Source organism: Canis lupus, chromosome 15 (genome assembly GCF_048164855.1).
Source record: "Canis lupus baileyi chromosome 15, mCanLup2.hap1, whole genome shotgun sequence".
Taxonomy (NCBI): domain Eukaryota; kingdom Metazoa; phylum Chordata; class Mammalia; order Carnivora; family Canidae; genus Canis; species Canis lupus.
This window is the reverse complement of record NC_132852.1, coordinates 56,255,067-56,268,004: the sequence shown is the minus strand read 5'-3', so window position 1 is coordinate 56,268,004 and position 12,938 is coordinate 56,255,067. Positions and strand designations below refer to the sequence as shown.

General features: G+C 38.3%; 1 protein-coding gene across 9 annotated transcripts in view; it reads left to right on the top strand.

Annotated features, from left to right (window-relative positions):
- TPK1 (thiamin pyrophosphokinase 1) overlaps window positions 1–12,938 on the top strand; it is a 325,666-nt gene that overhangs the window by 233,244 nt on the left and 79,484 nt on the right. For 4 of the 9 annotated variants that reach the window (XM_072777570.1, XM_072777562.1, XM_072777568.1 and 1 more), the window contains 2 exons: window positions 1,589–1,700; window positions 6,479–7,445. In XM_072777570.1, coding sequence (XP_072633671.1) covers window positions 1,589–1,700; window positions 6,479–6,609 — 243 coding nt within the window. In that variant the 3' untranslated portion in view covers window positions 6,610–7,445. Of the gene's footprint in view, window positions 1–1,588; window positions 1,701–5,852; window positions 7,446–12,938 lie in introns of those variants that run through there. The other 5 variants (XM_072777563.1, XM_072777569.1, XM_072777564.1 and 2 more) reach the window with 3 other exon arrangements.

The window sequence follows — 12,938 nt, the reverse complement described above, 5'->3', positions numbered from 1 at the left end:
TGGTTCATGGCACATTATCATCCCTGGTCCAGGCAAGAATCCTTATTGATTGATCCATTTGCCTCCTTTTTATCTCTAAACCACATTCTCATTCTCCTTACTTTTCCCATAGACAGACATGTTAGTGTGTACATATACACACACGCATATATATTTAAATTTTTTATATATATTTAAATTTTGTTATTAGAAGTATCTTGTTGAGTTTGTATTTTTTTGAATTTATATAGATGGGGTCTGTAATCTATCCTAATTCTGTTTCTTATGGGGCATTGTTTTCACAATGCATTATATTTTCAGTCCATCCACATTTCTCTGAGTGCATCTAACCCATTGCTTGGTGTATGTCTACATTTGATGCCCATGTTTTTTCCAGTTATGGGCATCAAGTACAAATATATTTTATGTTTTCTTTAAACATTCATTGTGTTTGAATATATTTAAGCCCTCTTAATTGAATATATGCCTTCTGGTTGAATGTTCAAATAAAAATACATATTTATGAGTTGTATAGGTAGTAAAGACCTACATGAACTTGTGTTAAGTTTCAAGAACTGATAAATAATTTAGAGAGTTGTTTTCCTAATAAAAGCAATCCTTTGACTAAAGACAAAGCTACTTGTACTCTAAGGTCTTATATAGAGGAGAGTAAGTTCTCAGAGCCTGTAACAGAGTATGAAATACAGAGTTGAAATAAAATGCTGTAGAAGGAGGTATAAGTACCTTACTGGTAATGTGTCATATATCCAACTTTTAAATAATATTTTATTAAAATAAAGAATATCATATACCCTAAGGATAATGAATAGAATAGAAACGTCATGGAAAGTCATTACTTTGCAGAAGAAGAGGAATTTCCAAGTGTTCTATTTAAAAGCAATCATTGTAGCCTTGATTAAACATTACATTTAACTTTAACCTTTTTATAAACTGAAAACTTGAAACATAGTAAATTATATCAGCTTTCCTAATCCAGATGGAGGAAGCATACTCATTCCTCAAGGTAGATACCATTTCCTGGTAGAGATACTTCTCACTGAGCATCCCCTAGAGTAACCATGGGTATAGGAAGCAGGCTAACTGTTATTAGCAAGATTAACATTGAATTCTGAAAGCTAGAAGCCCAAGTCTGAGGTAAAGTAGAGATTTTACTTAGGAAGCAGTGTTTTATTTACATTCGAGCAAGTATTTGATTAAAACCCTAGAATCATCATAGAGTGCTACATCGTTTAGCATGCGGAATCAGTTTAGTCTTCGAATTGGCAAGTATAGGTAGAAATCCTGATTCTGCCCCCTTGTTATCTGTATGGTCCTGGACACATTTAATCTCTACAAACTTCAATTTTCTCATATGTAAAAGTATTTACTAGCAATAAACTACCTTCTAAAATTGTGGCTAAGGTTAAATCAGGTGAAAGTTCCTGGGATTCTTCAGCATGTACTACTTAAATTTGATGTTAGGATTAAGTATGATAAGCTGTGTGAGGTTCTGGGATGGTACCTGGTGCATACGACCAGGTCTTCAGGGCACACTGACATCCTGTCCTTTCTCTTCACTATGCTAATGATCATTCCGTCTCTACTTCAGGGGAAGCACAAAATGCATGTAGACACTGGAATGGAAGGTGATTGGTGTGGCCTTATTCCCGTTGGACAGTCTTGTAATCATGTTACGACAACAGGCCTAAAGTGGAACCTCAGTAAGTAAAACCCTTGCACAAAGGGTGGTTTTCATTTTTTCTTTCTTTTTCTTTGTGTGTGTGTGTGTATGTGTGTGTGTGTGTGTGTGTGTGTGTGTGTCTGGTATATGCCTAGCAGTGAGCCTGTTGGATCACAGGTATGTCTGTATTAAACCTTTCATTGAACTGCCGGGCTATCTTCCAAAGCAGCTGCACCATTTCATATTCCTACCAGCAATGTGTGAGGTCTCCAGTTTCTCCCACAGCCTCACCAACACTTGTTACTATCTTTTTATTTTGTTTTTACACATCTTAGTGGATATGCCATCGTATCTCACTGTGGTTTTATTTGCTTTTTCCCTGATGACTAATGATGTCAAACACCTTTTCATGTCCTCATGGGTCATCTGTTTATTTTCGTTGGTGTAGTGTCTTCAGATCTTTTGCTCATATTTTTTTTATTTAAAGATTTTATTTATATATTCATGAGAGACACACACACACACACAGAGAGAGAGAGAGAGAGGCAGAGACACAGGCAGGGGGAGAAGCAGGCTCCATGCAGGGAGCCTGATGTGGGACTCGATCCAAGGTCTCCAGGATCACGCCCTGGGTTTAATGCAGTGCTAAACCACTGAGCCACCTGGGCTGCCCTTTTTGCTCATATTTTAATTCCATTATTTTCCTTTTAAGGTTGAGTTGTAAGATTTCCTTATACATTCCAGAAATAAGTCTTTTATCAGATACATCACTTGAAAATACTGTCTCAAAGTCTTTGACTTATATCATTTTCTGAGATTTAGTTCACTAAATTTATTAATTTAGTTTTGATGAAGTCTGATTTTCCTCTTATGGATTCTACTTCTGGTGTTGAATCTAAGAATTCTTTGTCCATCCTTCTTCATGATTTTGTGTTCTTGAAGCCTACTTTACTTTTCAGAGAAGTAGCTATTCTAACTAAAGTAGCAAGTTCTTTTCATAGTCAAACCTCTGAGATTTTATAAGATTAGCTGCTTTTACTAAGTTTTAAAATGTTTCCCAGTACTTATTAACTGTAATAGGTCCTAGTTGTACTAAAACTGTCTGATTTGAAAGGAACAGAAAATGAGTGGATCTTTTCATGAAATAAGTGCTGATTCCAAAATAAACCATGAGGCTTCTGAAATAGGTCAACTCTAGTCTCTTTAAGAATGGTAGTAATTTAATCAAAGAGCTTTGTGGATGTCAAAGGGATTGTCTCCTGATTGACCAGTTACCTCTAAGCTTGTAAAAAACTAAAATATGGAATCTTGTCATTCTTTTATAACATGTAAAACTCTTAGGTTCCCACGAGGAAATAAATATTTCAAGAAGTAAATAATTTGAAGATAAAAAGATATTTTAAGAGACTTTTCTATGAGCCACTGCTGCAACAATTAGGAAAAACTAGAGGTATTTTGAGGCAAATGTCTAGAGAGCTCATCAGAATTTGAAAGGACAGTGAGACAGATCCACTCCAGTGCACAGAAATATATGACAGGCTTTGAAGCTGTTTAGCTGAAGCTGACATGAGCTCCCATTAGAAACTTTTTATGCAAACATTTCCAACCTAAAACAAATGTACTCTTTTAGATTTCCATTCATTCCCAGAACCCAGTCTAGACACTGGTGAAGTCCTTCTGGAACCGGCAGTGACCTCACTCTTCAGGGCTGGCACCAAGTTAGGAGGAGTACTGAGCAGGGAGGACGGTTGGCAGTCCAGCCAGTGGCTCCACTTCCTTTATCTCACGGTGATGGGACAGAGTCAGAGGATTATACAGGATCCACTAGGGCTCTCCAGAATATCTTCTGATTCCCTGTGTCCTACAGTAATGGGTACACCCTAATTCCATGTAATGAAGCTGACTCTGGGAAGGGGGCCTCGGGCATGCCGTGGCGTTTAATCTTACTCTCTGTGATAATTTTTAGTCCTGCAGAAATACTCTGTACTATTACTTATTTATATATTTACAGATTGCTTTGACTTTGCAACAATAATATTTTTCCTCTACAATTTTACGTACAATGTATAAATAGTCACTTAATGCAGTATGCAGGGCAAGAAAACGAGACAAACTGTTTCAGCAATTCTCTGTGATCAAAGTGCTAACTAATGGGGTCTTGTGATAGGTAATATTACATCATTAAAAAGTGGTAATAACAGCTGGGAAATGATGCAATGTCAACTTGAAGAGCAGTGTCTAGATATCTTTCATGGAGAGGGCAGGGGCCCTACTTAACTCACTGTCATTGTGAAAGCAGAGCCCTCGGTCAATGTCAACCTATCAGGCACACCTATGAAGTGACAGGATGGCCCAGGAAGGATAAAGAAGGTACAGTAACTCAGGTGCTGCTCACCTCTTAGGTCAAGGAAAACCTGCAAGTGCTCCTAAGGAAACCTATCAGTTTCCCTCAGGGATTTGAGGGTGATCTGGCTGTGACACCATCACCCATTGATCAGCAGGGTTGATCTTGGCTGCTCTGGCTGGCTAGGCAAGTGTCCCCTTCCACTCTCACCACTATTCCTTGTGCATTGCTCCCAAGGCTGTGCCCTGGATCATAGAGGACAACCTTCCCTGATAGAGGAGAATCATTCTTTGATCAAGGGTATACGAGTAGCTGTACACCCCTGCTAGAACCTCCAGACCAGCACTCAGGGTCCATGTATAGGAAAACGTAGGGTAGTCAAGCTTCCAAGACACCAGACACATCCGTATGAGGTGCTGTGTGTGGCAGTCTGCCTTTCTTAAAAAAAAAAAAAAAAAAAAAATTCCTGCAGGGGGTCCAGAGGTTGGCTGTGTCCCAGTCATTACCCACTCTAAAACATGATGCCCCAAGTTCTGAAGCTAATCTGATTTCCCTGTTTCAATCTGCAGTATCTCTCATTACATTCTGTCTCTCAAAAAGTGCCTTTGTACTCAACACCCAGAGTGAAACTTTACAACTACGTGTATGACAATAATTCACTTCATAGCCATATGCTGTGAACATTCTGTGACATGTGTCTGGTACCGGGGTTTCTCTAGGCCGTGTACACTTGGGAGTAAAATAGCTGCATCATAGGCAAGAGCACCTTCCCCTTTACTAGGTGTGCCATATTGCTCTAATGGTGGGTATGCCATTGTACGCTCACCCAGGAGAACGCAGGAGCTCCCATGCTCTGCATCCTCATGCAATTCTTGGTATTGTCAGATCTCCTCATTTTTGCCAGTGTGATGCATGTCAGTGATATTTCATCATGGTTTCTGGTTACCACTGAGGAAAGCATTTTTTGTAGTTATTAACCATGCCGGTTTCTTCTTCTGTGGATCACTTTCTTTTGCCCTTTTAGCTATTGGACTATTTGGTTTTCCCTTGTTATTAGAAGTACTTCAGGGATCCCTGGGTGGCTCAGCGGTTTAGCGCCGCCTTCAGCCCAGGGCGTGATCCTGGAGACCCGGGATCAAGTCCCAAGTCAGGCTCCCTGCATGGAGCCTGCTTCTCCCTCTGCCTGTGTCTCTGCCTCTCTCTCTCTGTGTCTCTCATGAATAAATAAATAAAATCTTTTTTAAAAAAAAAGAAGTACTTCAGTCCCAATTATCTTCTTCTTGGCTGTACTTTGCCTTTTCCAGTTGTTTACTGCATTTCTGTATGTGTTGAGGTTAGTAAGTTAAAGGCAGTCAAATGTATCAATCTTTTTCTTGGGGATTTGTAGTTTTTGTCTGAAGTCATCTTTCTATTCCCCACAGTCATAAAGACATTCTCACATTGTAGTTTTACGTCTTATTTTTAGGTCTTTTCTTGCACCTGAAATTGATTTTTGTGTATGATATGAGCTAGAGATCTGATTTTGTTTTCCATTACTGATAACCAGTTGCCCTAGCACCATTTATCATACTTTCTCCAACCATAAGTCTTCACATTCAGGGGGATGTTTCTTGAATTTCTAGTCTGTTCTCTTGGCTTACACACTTCTTTCTGTACTGATCCTACACTGCCTTGATTACAGTAGCTTTATAATACTGAAATATGGCCAACTGGAGTCTCCCAACTTTGTAGAGAGAATTTCATGGTTATTCCTGGCTTTTCAGTCTTCATAAATGTTAGCATTAACTTGATGAGTGTCATGTACACAATTCCACTGTAAGTTTTATTGGAATTATTTTTCATTTCCAGATTAGTTGGAAGAATACAACAATTGAGGAAGAAAATTCCTATGTGTGATTGAGTCTTCTGTAAACATAATATCTCTCTCCATTTACTTAAAAGTTTTTCATTGCTTTCAATAATTTAAAAATTTTGTCCATAAGATCCTGCACATCTTATATAAGATTTATTTCTAGCAACCCTATATTTTGTATCGATATAAATTACACCTTTTAAAAATTTCCATTTTCTGAGCTCCTTGGTAGTATATAGATAGACATAAAATTGATTTTATATATTATATCAGTATATTGCTGAATGTTTTTATTGTTTCTAGAGGAGGGGAGGGGCAGAGGGAGTGGGAGAAAGAGAATCTGAAGCAGGATCCATATCCAGTGAGGAGCCCCATGTGGGGCTCCATCTCATGACCCTGAGATCATGACCTGAGCCAAAATGAAGAGTCAGATGTTTAACTGGCTGAGCCACCCAGGCATCTCACTTTTATTATTCCTAAAAAATGTGAGTATAGATTCACTTGGGTTTTCTATTTTTGATGGTCGTATTTTTGATGGCGATCAAGTTTTGCGTTTGGTCAAGCCTAACTGAAACAGGAGCCTTAAAAAGCCTATTTCTTTGTTCCTCATGTAATATGACAGAGGTCAGTGGTTACAGGGCATGGCTTCTGTGCGTCCTCAGCCTTTGCCTCAAAATCACAAGATGTTGCAACTCCAGCTACTCAGGTCCCAGTTCAGCATCAGGAGAAAAGAAAGAGCAGAATGGGAAGTGAGAGAGGAGAGTGCCCATGGCAGGAAAACAAGGCTTCAGGGTTCGGCCATTTCCAGAAGTCCTTCCTGCCTCCACCCTCTTTTGCCTCAGTGGCTGGGACTTTCGAACAGCCACCCTTGCTGCGTAAGAGGCTGAGACGTGCAGTTTTGTGTCTAAAGACATGGGCATCCCCAGTGACAGCCAGATGCTTTTGGGAGGCAGAGGAGAATGAGTAGGAGTCTGCTCTTCTGTCAAGAAGTGTCTTTTCAGTTAAAAATAGACCTGCCCTACGACCCAGCAATTGCACTGTTGGGGATTTACCCCAAAGATACAGATGCAATGAAATGCAGGGACACCTGCACCCCGATGTTTCTAGCAGCAATGTCCACAATAGCCAAACTGTGGAAGGAGCCTCGGTGTCCATCGAAAGATGAGTGGATAAAGAAGATGTGGTTTATGTATACAATGGAATATTCCTCAGCCATTAGAAACGACAAATATCCACAATTTGCTTCGACGTGGATGGAACTGGAGGGTATTACGCTGAGTGAAGTAAGTCAATCGGAGAAGGACAAACAATTATATGTTCTCATTCATTTGGGGAATATAAATAATAGTGAAAGGGAATATAAGGGAAGGGAGAAGAAATGTGTGGGAAATATCAGAAAGGGAGACAGAACGTAAAGACTGCTAACTCTGGGAAACGAACTAGGGGTGGTAGAAGGGGAGGAGGGCAGGGGGTGGGAGTGAATGGGTGATGAGCACTGGGGGTTATTCTGTATGTTGGTAAATTGAACACCAATAAAAAATAAATTTAAAAAAATGATAAAATAAAAGTAAAAAAAATAAAAAATAAAAGAAGTGTCTTTTCTTTGTCCACCATCTTGATGAACAGTTTAGCTACACATAGGAAGGTAGCTACACATACAAACAAAATCTTACCTTCCCTTTCTTGTCTTGTTGCTGTTGAAGAATCTACAGTTAATAAGCAAACCGATTCTTATGCATTTCTAACCTGTCATTAACCCTGTCCTTTAGACCTCCTGTTTTTCTTGGATGTCCTACATGTGTACTACCACATGCGTAAGTGTAACCTTTCTTTTTTTTAATAAATTTATTTTTTATTGGCGTTCAATTTACCAACATACAACATACAGTGCTCATCCCGTCAAGTGCCCCCCTCAGTGCCTGCCACCTACTCACCCCCACCCCCTGCCCTCCTCCCCTCCCACCACCCCTAGTTCCTTTCCCAGAGTTAGGAGTCTTTATGTTCTGTCTCCCTTTCTGATATTTCCCACACATTTCTTCTCCCTTCCCTTATATTCCCTTTCATTATTATTTATATTCCTCAAATGAATGTGAACATATAATGTTTGTCCTTCTCCGATTGACTTACTTCACTCAGCGTAATACCCTCCAGTTCCATCCAGGTCGAAGCAAATGGTGGGTATTTGTCGTTTCTAATGGCTGAGGAATATTCCATTGTATACATAGACCACATCTTCTTTATCCATTCATCTTTTGATGGACACCGAGGCTCCTTCCACAGTTTGGCTTTTGTGGACATTGCTGCTAGAAACATTGGGGTGCAGGTGTCCCAGCATTTCATTGCATCTGAATCTTTGGGGTAAATCCCCGCAGTGCAATTGCTGGGTCGTAGGGCAGGTCTATTTTTAACTCTTTGAGGAGCCTCCACACAGTTTTCCAGAGTGGCTGCCCCAGTTCACATTCCCACCAACAGTGTAAGAGGGTTCCCTTTTCTCTGCATCCTCTCCAACATTTGTGGTTTCCTGCCTTGTTAATTTTCCCCATTCTCGCTGGTGTGAGGTGGGATCTCATTGTGGTTTTGATTTGTATTTCCCTGATGGCAAGTGATGCGGAGCATTTTCTCACGTGCATGTTGGCCATGCCTATGTCTTCCTCTGTGAAATTTCTGTTCATGTCAAGTGTAACCTTTCTTTCATTCTAGATGATTTTCTTTCACTCTGATAAGTGGTACGGTTTATCACTTGTGCGAATTCCTCAGATAAGGACATGGTGGTTCAAGCTGTGGGCAGTGATTTGCCTAAATTCACATCGTTAGGGATGGATAAACACAAAATTTGAATTCAAGTCTGTAATGCTATTTTTCCCTGTTTCTGATTAGTAAATGAATGATTTTCTGTAAAAGGCAAGTTGATGTTAAAAAGAAATCATTAAAATGAATTTGGGATAAAGAGAAGAAAACAAGAGGAAGGAACATGTAGAGGGAAAGCAAGAAGTGGAAAGGATTGGCAAGAAGAATTTAAATTCTCTGGGATGGAGCTCTGAACTTCTTTATGCTTTGGCCTAAGAAAATACCAAATGGAAGGGCGGGGGGTGGGAGTGAATGGGTGACGGGCACTGGGGGTTATTCTGTATGTTAGTAAATTGAACACCAATAAAAAATAAATTAAAAAAAAAAGAAAATACCAAATGGAATAGCCATCCCTCTTATTTATAACACTCAAATTGAGTGTGAAATTATGCATTCATTGTTCCTTCTTTTACGTGTTTTCAAAATCCAAAAATAAATGACAGAATGAAATAATTTTATAGCACTGAGTGAAAGAGACTCAAGACTACCCCAAGTGGAATATTTTTGAAGAGAAAAATTAAGAGAAAACCATTTGAAAAGATTTTTCATCTCAGTGGAAAATAATTTATAGTAAGTGTGTACCGGTACCAAGATTTTCTGTGGGAGTCCTCTGTGAGGAGTTTTAAGTGCCAGCCTAACAAGGGAACAGCTTATGGAGCTATAAAACAACACCTGGTAATAATGCAGTTTCAGTGAGAAGGACCCTGAATTCTCACTCCATTACGGCTCTACGTGATTCTGGTCAGTTAGTGTTGTAAGTCTGGAGCGCAGGGGAGAGGTCAGTGCCAGAGATAGAAGCTTGGGAATGGCTGGCATATAGGTGTCAGGGCTCAACAACAGCTGTGCCCACTTAGGTTATAACCTTTGGTGAGCTTGTGCCACTAATATGTGAGATATTTTATATTTTTATGTGTCTTTGTTATTATTTTTAAGTATTGCTTTTCTAGTCTAGTGCTTTAAAAATGGCACTCTTAAACTGTGACATCAATAATTCCTGTTTGTTTTTTTTATTTTTTATTTTTTAATAAAATAATTTTTATTGGTGTTCAATTTACCAACATACAGAATAACACCCAGTGCTCATCCCGTCAAGTGTCCCCCTCAGTGCCCGTCACCCACTCACCCCCACCCCCTGCCCTCCTCCCCTTCCACCACCCCTAGTTCGTTTCCCAGAGTCAGGAGTCTTTATGTTCTGTCTCCCTTTCTGATATTTCCCACACATTTCTTCTCCCTTCCCTTATATTCCCTTTCACTATTATTTATATTCCCCAAATGAATGAGAACATACACTGTTTGTCTTTCTCCGATTGACTTACTTCACTCAGCATAGTACCCTCCAGTTCCATCCATGTTGAAGCAAATGGTGGGTATTTGTCATTTCTAATGGCTGAGGAATATTCCATTGTATACATAAACCACGAATGGATAAAGAAGATGTGGTTTATGTATACAATAATTCCTGTTTGATTCAAGGACAATATCTTTCCTATCTTTTTTTTTTAAGATTTATTTTATTTTTTTAAAAGATTTTATTTATTTATTCATGAGAGAGACAGAGACAGAGACAGAAGCAGGCTCCATGCAGGGAGCCTGACGTGGGACTCAATCCTGGGTCTCCAGGATCATGCCCTGGGCTGAAGGCAGACACTAAACTGGGCTGCCCTGATTTATTTATTTTAGAGAGAGAGTGCATGGTGGGGAAGGGCAGAGGGAGAGACAGTCTTAGGCAGACTGTGCACTGAGCACAGTGCAGGGCTCAATCTCATGACCCCGAAATCATGACCTGAGCCAACCAGCTATGTCACCCAGGAGCCCATTATCTTTTGTATCTTAATTCTTTGATAACTGGTCACTCACTTTGAATTGAATTAAAGATATTGTTAATTTTTTTTACATAAAAAACATGCATTAGTGATCAAAGATGATAATAAGGATGGATTTTTGTCTATGTGTGCCTCCGTCTCCCCCAAGGAAGCTGTTAGTGAAAGTTTTCCACCCCCAAACTGTTTTCTCAAGTTTACAAATAGGTGAAATTACTGTATTTCATCACACTTAAGATGTCATCGATTATAAGATACATTATTATTTTATGTTCACTAAGGAAAAAATACTAATTATAATTGCAGAGATGAGGGGAAATGTACATATTAGAACTGATAAAATATGGTAGATCAAATAGTACAGAATTTATCAAATTATATGCAGAGACATAATTTGTTTTTATACTTTGTTTACTGACTTCAATGAAGTCAGCTAGGATTCTGATAAGGGCTGTTGATTCAGCGATCACTTTGAGAAGTAAATCCATCTTATACCAGTGTTAAGTCTTCCAATCCATGAACCTGGGGTCCTTTCATTTGGATCTTTAACTTCTTTCAACAAAGTCTTGTTGTTTTGATACTACTGTAAGCTTTGTACTTCTGCTAAATTTGTTCCTATGTATTGTTTTAATCCTAATGTGATTGGAGTTCTCTTTTTAATTTCATCTTTAGGTTGTTCATTGCAAGTGTATAGTAATAGAATTGATTTTTGTTTCAACTGATCTTATATCCTATGACCTTCCTGGATTCACTTATTAGTGCTATTCGTGTTTTAGTGGATTTCTTAGGATTTTTTTTTTTTATATTCAAGATCATGTCCTCTACAAGTGAAGGTAGTTTTCTTTTTAATGTGAATTCTCTTGTTTCTTTTTCTTGCCAAATTGTCCTGGCTAGAACCTTCAGTACAATTTTAAATATTCAAATAATATTGAAAGCAGCAAAAATGGACATCCTTGTCCTGTTCCTGATCTTAGATGGAAAGCATCCAGGTCTTTCACCATACATATGATGCTCACTGTTGGTTTTTTCTAGATGTCTTTTATCAAATTGAGGAAATTCCATTCTAGTGATAGTTTGCTGAGTGCGTTTATCATGAAATAGTGTAGATTTTTCTTTTTTAAATATTTTCTATTGAGATGATCATATGCTTTTTTGTGTTTTTTTTTTAAATTCTGTTGATTTAATGTATTACATTAATTGGATTATGGATGTTAAGGCAAATTTGCATCCTTATGACAAATCTCACCTATTCATGGTGTGCAATTCTTTTTATATATTGCTGGATTCTGTGTTCTGTTTTGTTGAGGGCTTTTGCATCCATATCCTAAGATAAATTGTTTTGTAAGGTGGTTTTGTTTTGTTTTGTGATGTCTTTGACTTGTTTTAGTATCTGAATAATATGGCTACCTACTCTTAAAGTCTAGGCATTCAAGAGGGAAACTCTGGGGAAGTCAGCCAAGGCAACAAAAGCAAGACACAAGGGAAGTAGGTCTAGCAGGCAAGATGCAGATTTGAGAAGAACAAAGCATAGAGGGAAATCTGGTTGCAGGAGATCCCTGGTGTATGTTCTGATCCAAAGACAGGTGGTACCTTGCACCTTGGCCCTCTTTTGTCTGCTTACTGCCACAAAGGAGGGGGAAGAAAAGGAGACCTACAGGGCCAGCTTGTTTCTAATGACTAAACAGCAAGGGCCTGGCTGGCCCTTCTGAGGAGCAGATATCACTGAGCATTGAAGCTAGCACAACTTTATGGGGAAGAAGTTGCATTTACACAAAAACTATATATAATATCCTATAAATGTTCTTTTAAAAATCACTTATACATGGACAGGAGAAATCTTTACCCCTTCTGTATTTAGTTAGCCATCAATGACTTTGAATGTCTGTGGCTTTGTATGATTACTTTAAAAATGTCATTAATGTTCTCATAGGCCATTTTCACCTATAAATGGAAAGTGCTAGCTATAAATTCCAGTATTGATTTGTTTTCATTAATAATTTTCCACTAAGAATCTTTTCAAACCTCAGAAATAAAAAGTTCTCTTACAAATTTATTTAAATTTAAATGTGTGATGCAGGGGGAAAGATTTATTTTTCATCATAGCCATACCTGTAATATTACATTTATATTATTTATATAACTTAGGATCATAATTGCAAATAAATATTTTCACAGAGGTTTTCCAAGGAGACTATACATTTCTATTTATAGAGTACTGAATATTTCCAAGTATTTGGTAAAACTTTAAAATGTAATAGTGATACCACTTTCATTACTCAAGGCTGTACTGAGAGATTTCTTAGGCTTTGGACTACATTATGGAACTAGCAGAATATTACTTTCTTTATTAATAGGATGTTTTAAAAAAGAATCCTATTGATACTACGTCTTGATTTTTTTAATGCATTCTTATAG